The 8166-nt window shown below is 45.3% G+C and overlaps 1 protein-coding gene across 1 annotated transcript; it reads right to left on the bottom strand.

Annotated features, from left to right (window-relative positions):
- Positions 1-659: 659 nt before the first annotated feature.
- Positions 660-4221, bottom strand: egr1 (early growth response 1). Its single transcript, XM_012854299.3, has 2 exons — positions 4011-4221; positions 660-3315 (listed from the first exon to the last, which is right to left on the bottom strand). The coding sequence occupies exons 1-2, from the start codon at positions 4219-4221 to the stop codon at positions 1997-1999; spliced, it is 1530 nt and encodes a 509-aa protein (XP_012709753.1). The 3' UTR covers positions 660-1996.
- Positions 4222-8166: the final 3945 nt, after the last annotated feature.

Raw genomic sequence — 8166 nt, 5'->3', positions numbered from 1 at the left:
CTGCCTCTGCTGCTCCCATGAAACAGTTAACACCACAACCTGCACGGAAATTAACCAGTCGAGTTCTGCCGCTCGCTTGCTAAGAGGTGACAATGTCTCGTCAACCGTTTGCCAGAGAGAGGGGCAATTATTGTGTGATGGATTTTCACCTATACTGGGTGAAAATAACCCCGCGCACGTCTCAGGACTGTGAATATCCCCATCAGAAAATCACTCCTCTGTCACCACACAGAGGGAAAGATATTGTCATTTTTGCTCACAGATCAAATCGCTGCAAGCATGCTTGCCCAGCAGTGAGGCTATGAAATCTCGAATAGAATGGAGATTTGGATAAGTTCGGCGTCTTCAAGAGGAAGTTAAATCTAGATAAAAGTTGTTCATCTTGATTGATTGGAGGCATCAAAGCCTCACACTGGCGTTATCATTATTGGGAGACTCTGCCTTGAATTTGTAGAGATTGAAACGTGTTTTTTTTTTATTTATTTTTTTTATGGTCCAAATCTGATCTCCCCGGCTTTAATCAAACGTGGAGTTTGATGAGAAAGAAATGTGATTTTACTCGCATGACGTTTCATGTGAGTTCATGTGTTGTGCGAAAACAGCCTCAAGTGTCGTCAGTGGAGCAGTCAAGCGACAAAGTATGAGAACAACTCTTCATATATATTCATATTTTTATTTATTTATATTTCATTTCTGGGAGGATATCTTGTACACCAAATATCCCATTGGCAGTTAAGCGCATTCAATGTGTTTAGAAGCCAGAAACAGTCACTTGTTTTAACAAACACAAATACAAAATAAAGATAACCACAAAATAATGAACTGCATGTATATAACATACAAAAAAATCCCATGCCTACTCAGTAGGTAACTTCGACATTCCAGCTCTTGAAGATGTGGATATTTACACTTACAAAAATATACTTTATAATTTTTTTATCCTTTTTGTTTTTTTTGCTTACATTCTGATAAAATGAAGCGGTGCCCTCATGGCTCGTCCCTTTTTATTTCTCTCTCTCTCTGAGTGCGTACATTCTGTAACAAAAATATTCCCTCGACCTTAAGGCGAGATGCAGTGCATCCACTCTCGCGCTCAGCCGAGTCTCAAAATCTGCAAGGCTTCACGAAAGGCACCGAATAACAGGAGCGTTTGTCTTGTTTAGTTTTGTTTTGTTTTTTTTTCCCAATTTTTTTTTTTTTTTTTGTAATTTCTTTGTTTTTCAATATAACCAAGCGATATGTCACACGTGAGAAAGAGATAGTACCAGTGGATGATATTTACAACAGAAACTAACGTCACTCTTACTCATGCTCGAATACTTAAGTGCTTCTTTTTTTTTTTTTTTTATCTCAAACAATGTCAAAACATATCACAGCATCATCACTACATAATAGAGAAAGTATGTAGAAAATATGGCCCTGCTCACTTCAAATAATGCAATGCAAATATGCAAATAATTGTTCACATCAGTGGTACCGAGAAATGATAGAAACAAAACATGGCACATGTACAATATACATATATGTTAGCTTATGTATATCATTCATTGTCTTTTGTTTGAATGCCTCAAGGACGAACGTCCCTGAGGAATATGTCTGTCTCTTGTTTTGGGTTTTTTTTTTTGTTTTGTTTAGTTTTGTTTTTTTTGGGTACCTGATAGCACAAAACCCGCTGGAGCCGTTTTCTGTTTGTCTCTGGAGTCCTGTATGCATTTGAAGGGCTGCATTTGTTGAGACAGTATAAAATCCCTTTTACATCTTGTTCTGTCCTTGCCCGCTCCTTGACATGTCTCTCTTTTCGTTCTTTCAGGCAAATCTCAAGATTCGCCCGCACTGCACACAGGAGTGGGGAAAAGTGCTTTTAGGAGGAGGGAAACTAAGTCCTTTTGATGCTGATGTGCTTCCCCTCTAAAATGAAAACCTTGCAGAAGGAGAAGTGTATTGAGAGTACAAAAAGTTTTTTCCTCTGCTGCTTTTCTCTCTCTCTTTTTTTTTTTTAGCAGATCTCGATTGTCCTTGGGGAGAGGGTGGTCTGCATGTCTGAGAGTGGGGTGGCCACTGGAGAGCTGTAGATGTTGGATACAACAGAAGACGGGAAGGAGCTGGTGACTTGGGACTGGAAGGTGGTGGACATGGACGCCGATGGGTAGGTGGTGGCGACAGACGGGGAGGGGTAGGAAGTGTGGACGGGAGAGGAGTAGCAGGAGGTGACTGGAGAGGAGTAAGAAGACACCGGAGAAGGGTAGGAAGTGATGGGAGAGGGGTAGCTGGAGGCGGGTGAGGCAGAAGATGCCGGCGCTGACGTTGCCACCGCAGCCCCAGCCTTCTCCGCCTTCTTGTCCTTCTGCCTCAGGTGGATCTTCGTGTGCCTCTTTCTCTCGTCGCTGCGGGCAAACTTGCGTCCGCAGATCTCGCAGGCGAAGGGCTTCTCCCCCGTGTGGGTGCGGATGTGTGTTGTCAGGTGGTCGCTGCGGCTGAAGTTTCGCATGCAGATGCGGCACTGGAAGGGCTTCTGACCGGTGTGGATGCGGATGTGACGCGTCAGCTCGTCGGAGCGCGAAAAGCGACGGTCGCAGGTCTCCACGGGACAAGCGTAGGGCCTTTCGTGTGGCGGCGTCTTGCTTGGCCGCGTTGGGTACTTGCGCATGCGGCTGGGCTTTATCAGCTGTGAATGGTAGACGTTTTTTAAGTCCTGGGAACCCGTCTGAGTGGCAAAGGCCTTGATGGTGGACAGAGGAGTGAGCGACGGCTGGTTGGACTGACTCTGGAAGGGCTTTTGGTCTGGGGGCACCAAGCTGATCTCTCCCTGCTGCTGAGGGAAGAGGTAGTCAGGAATCATGGGCACAGGGAAGCTTGTCTTGCCGTTGGGGTATGCCGGGGGTGGGTACTGCACCGATCCAGCAGAGTTGGCGAAACCCTGGCTCTGATCTGGGAAGATGTCAGAGTTGGGGCTGGGGTATGTCGGGGCAGCTGAGTAGATGGGGTTGGGCTCACTGTGGTGGATTGAGGTGTTGAGGCTGGAGCTCTGCGACGAGGAGGAGGTTGAGCAGGAAGACGTGGAGGAGGAGGGGATGGTTGACGAGCAAGACGAAGACGTCTGTGAGGAAACTGAGGAAGAGCTGGAGCTGGGAGCAATGTTGCCCATTAGGCCAGTGAAAAGGCCCAGGATGGGCTCCGCCCAGAGGCTGTTGCTGCATGTGGTGGCGGGTTCAAGGGTGAAGCAGCCGGTGTAGGACATGGGGGGTAGCCTCTGGGTGGAGTACGTCTGCTCCCCAACGGATTTCTCACAGGAGAAGGCGATATCGGATAACGTATCTGCAGAAAGCACAAAGAAACAGGAGACATAAGTGAAACTGTAAATATCTTTAAAAAACACTCCTGGCAGAAAGGTAGGCAGCATGTCATCCCCTCTGCTCTGCTATATATCAGGAAGATAAACACCCTCCAACCAAACTCTTCCCCCCCATCACTCCTAAACTGTCTTTATGTCTAAGTAAGCAGCTGTGCAGGCTTCCTGGGGTCACATTTTCCTCTGCGAACAATTTCTCGATTTTTCTTTCATTTTCTGTCTTCCTGTGTTGCACAAGCACACACAGAAACACACAGATTCCTAAAGACCATCAGAGCCAGAGGCAATCGATTACTGAAAGCTGCAGCTCAGCTGGTTTTAGGAAGGTAATTTGAATTGAGCAGAGGTGTCCAAAGCATGTGGTGACTGAGCAACATTTGACTAATTCTGGGGTAAATCGTGAAAAAATATTTTTCAATTTTGCTCAAATTTGGCTTAGTATTGTATGGTTTTACACAAGCAGCTAAAATTCCCATTTACTTTTAGTTTGCAAAATCATAACTTCGCTTCACAGCTGATTGTTTACTATAGCTGAAAATCGAAATGCAGCAATAAATGAAAGTTTAAATGAAACTCCTTACTGCACCTCAGAGTTTCAACATGATTTACACTTCAGAGCAACACGGAGGAAAAAGAAGCTGAATGGAAGCTCATGTCTTACCTCCAGGAAGGTGGTCGTACTGCTCCCCTGGTTCCCCGGAACCGAAGCCTGCACCCTCGGGTGCGGAGGCAGCGAGGAAGGGGGTTCCCGCAGCGCTGCGCATCATCACCTCCTCCAGTTTGGGGTAGTTATCCATGGGGGAGTGAGGGAAGCTCAGAGGCTCAGAGATCTGCAGGGCAGGGAGGATCATCTCGGTCTTGGCTGCAGCCATCCTCTGCTGGTGCTGAGGCTGCGCTGGTCGCTGTTGCGGAGTCGCCGTGTGCGCGCCGGCAGAGCGGTGCCTCGCAGGTGGAGGGGATCACTTAGCCCAACACTTTCGCCGATGCAGTGCAAGACCGTGTTTTCAGCTCTCCTTCGCAGCTCTTCTTCTCCAGTTGCTGTTTGTTTTTCCCTTTTCCTCTCAGAGGTGAGAAAAATCCACTCGTCAGTTCAGCAAGAAAAATCTAATCAGTCCTCTACACTCATTCCCTAAGAACGAGCGCAACCGATCGACTGATCAATCTTGATTTCTTTGCATTGAATCAGGCTACCTATCCAATCAGGCTCTGGCCGTCTTGAAAGGTTGTTTTGACTTTTTTTTTGTTGTTTGACTTTTGTAGTGATGTTTCTCAGGCAGGGAGTTCTATGTATCTCTGTTCTAACTGTTGCTCATGTGGGCTCTCAGAGCTCTCGCTTTGAGCTGCGAGGTTCCCCCGCTCTTATATACCCTCTTGTCGTGACGTAGATGTCCATATTTGGTGGCAGAGGAAGCCCATATTTAGGCATTGCAGGGCAGAGCACACGCCGGCCGGAGGGACAGCAGAGGAGCGACTTTATATTAAGCGCTTGCAGTAAATTTGCGAAGACAACGCCGCTCTCTTCTCCTCTCTGCTCCCGAATCGATGCGTCTTCGTAGCCGGGCGGCTCGCGCAGACAGGCGGCGTAATTCTCGCTCTCGCCCGGTCCTCAGATGGATCGGATTCGGATTTCCCATCTGTGCAGCGGGCTGCTGGCTGCTCCCGGAACCTTATGCACCGCAGTGCCTTATAAGGTCGTGACTACATAAGGACCTATTCCGGTGGGTTTCCATTTCCCTGTCCTTATTTGGAGCTTCCTGAGGCAACGCTGATCGCTTTTTGGCAGAGAATGAGACCGAAGTGCAAATCATGTCCAGCGTTCACAATAACTAATGCTGGCAACAGAGCTCGACTTGTCTATGTGAAAGCATATGCTCGGACTCAACTGAAGAGGTTTTATGTAAAAAAAATAAAATAATACTGATAATAAAAAGAAAACAGAACAGAAACCTAAGACAAAGTTATTTGCATTTACACATTTTAACACCTTGACATCTATATAAAATAACCTATAAATTTTACCTAACTTTTCTTTATCACTTTATATATATATATATATATATATATATATATATATATATATATATATATATATATATATATATATATATATATATATATATATATATATATATATATATATATATATATATATATATTAGTGCAATGTATCAGATAAAGTGTACAAGCTCTGCTGCAAACTTCATCTAAATTAACTTTCCGTCTCCTTCGCCTGTGCCATTGATTTATGGGCGCACAGATAGCCGGATGCTGACGAGGTGCGGGGCGATCCGTCTAATTGAGGGGTGTCCCCTCCCTAAACTCAATATTCACGGGATCTCTCTGCCACTCAGCGGCCTAATGGGCCGCATTAACAACGCAGCGCGCAGCTGCGAGGACGCCTGCGGGGTACCGATGTTCCCCCGGCTGCTCCAGCTTCGCCCCGGCGCGCCAGCTCCGCTCGGTGCGGTGCTGACGAGAAATCAATGTGCTTCCCTCGGCTGCTGACTGGATCTATACGAGAGCAGCCTCATTGGGAAACATCGTGGGCTGGAGGCTGTGAGGTGGCCCGAGAGAGAAAGTGAGACGCTGAAAAGAGATGGTGGTGCTGCTGCTGCGTTATGAAGCTGATAGAGACCCCATGGTCTTAAAGCATAATGTGATTTAGGCCCAAGTTCCAGTGACTGTCATCTTTCATTTATAAGTGTTGGTGTAACAAATAGGAGGGAACAAACTGTAGAGGAGGGTGCAGTCGGTGGATGTGGAATGTTTTTTTGTTTTCTTCGTGGAGATGCATTGTGCATAAACGATCAAGTTAAGCTATTTCAGAGAGAACATGGGTTGCAAGAGTATGTTGAACATGTCCACAATTTGTTGCATGACAACTATTAACTTCAGTTTTATTGGGATTTCATGTCAAGAGATCAACACAACTTCATGACAGTGAAGTGAATGAAAAATAATATGTTTTTTGTTTTGTTTTTTTGCAGTTTTTTTACCAAAAATAAATAAATAAACAAAAAAACTAGACATGGACATGTTGCCTTCTTTGTGAAATAGCTCCAGCTCATTCAGGTTTGATGGAAAGTTTTCACTTTTCAACTCTTACCACAGATTTTCAAGCGAATTTAGGCCTCGACTTCGGGCTGTTATGGCACATGATTTTACTTTAATCTGAACCATCCCATCATAGCTCTGACTGGATGTTTAGCCGTGACCGTGCAGCAAGGGGGAATCTCCACCCCTGCCTCATGTCTTTCACAGCTTCTTCCAGGACTTTCCTGTTTTTTTAGCCGGATCCATCTCCATGTCGTATCGGACCAGTTTCCATGTCTCTGTTAAAGGAAAACATGATGCAGCTAACCAACATGCTTCCCCCAGATTAATGTTCATTGTTAGTTTTCTTCCACAATGGATTGTCCATTTGGTCGTTTCAGACCAAAGCAGCATCTTCCTTTTGTTTGCTGCTTTTTACATGGATTGTGGCAAACTGCAAACAGGACTTCTTATGGCTTTCTTTTACGGATGCCTTTTTTTTTACCACTCTCCTGTAAGTCCGTCCTGTCAACAGCTTCTCCCTCCTGATCTCTGCTGCGTCTCCAGAGTTACCACGGGCCTCACTGTTGCTCCTCTGATCAACGCTCCTCCCCGCTCAGGACTTTGTCTCCAGTTATGTAATATTCTTTCCATGTTTATAGGTGTTTAACTGATCAGTTCTCCGCAACATGTTCAAAGCTTGGAATATCGTTCGATGACAACTTCCTGTCATCAGCGCTCCTCGGTCTTCATGATCCTGTGTGTTCACTGATGTTCTAGAAAGAATCTCTGTGGCCTACTCCGAACAGCTGGATTTCTAATGAGATTCAATCACACACGTATGTGAACTCAATTTACCAATTAGGTGACTTCAGAAGGCAATTGGTTGCACTGGAGTCATATTTAGGGCTGTCCGTGTAAAGGGGGCTGAACACATGTGCTTGCCACAGATTTTTATTTAATAAAGACACTGAAAACCCATTTGTGCTTTTCCAGACCACTTTATAACTATATACTTCTTCTTGTCAGTCTTTAACATAAAATCTCAATGGAACACACTGACATTTGTGGTTGCGACATGACAAAATGGGAAATGAAAGTATAAACACCTTTCGTAAGGCATTGTATAAACTTTTAGTTTTGGTTTTCAGCAAAAAAAAAAAAAAATGGATGCTACTCATCGACTGAGGTGTTTCCTAATAAAACAAGAGGTTAGATAGTGATTGTGGATTAGAAAGAAGTGGCTTTGTCTGCAATGCGAGTTGATGAATAAAATCCTTACTCCTGTCTGCATCTACCTCCTCTGTCAGCGGCACAGCAAAGAAGAAAAAGTAGAGCGCACAGAGGAGAGAACTCATCATCTGATAACAATGTAATAAAATCAGGTTAGGGAAAACTCTGAAAAGTAATAAAGTAATAAAGATGATAAACAGTTCACAGTGACTGTTTGGGGCCCCTCTCCCTCCTTCCTCCCGATGCATGGGTTGCTGGGAGGGGAGACTCTGTAAGGGCAGGAAGGAGAAGGATATAGGTACTCATAATCCTCGTGCACTGTTGCATGTTAATATATGTGTTTGGGTCAGCCAGTTCAGGGTGCTCTGTGTGTTTCCCACCGCTGCCCACACAAACCTGCCAGAGGAGTCTCTGCCTGATGAAACTCTAGCGCAGCGGCCGAGATAAAAAGGCTCTCCCGTTTCCTACTTAGCCACCGCGCCCCTGCTTCATCTCACAAACACACCCTGCACGAGCTCCGGTGAATATTTGATCATGCCCTAATCTGCTGA

Source organism: Fundulus heteroclitus, chromosome 23 (assembly GCF_011125445.2).
Source record: "Fundulus heteroclitus isolate FHET01 chromosome 23, MU-UCD_Fhet_4.1, whole genome shotgun sequence".
NCBI classification, from domain to species: Eukaryota; Metazoa; Chordata; class Actinopteri; order Cyprinodontiformes; family Fundulidae; genus Fundulus; species Fundulus heteroclitus.
Note: the sequence above shows the minus strand (reverse complement) of the source record. Positions and strands in the feature narration are given on the sequence as shown.

Coding starts and splice junctions, on each gene's coding strand:
- egr1 (XM_012854299.3), bottom strand. CDS start 4,221: ATGGCTGCAGCCAAGACCGAGATGATCCTCCCTGCCCTGCAGATCTCT. Junction 3,316..4,010: donor GTACGACCACCTTCCTGGAG/GTAAGACATGAG, acceptor TGCTTTCTGCAG/ATACGTTATCCGATATCGCC.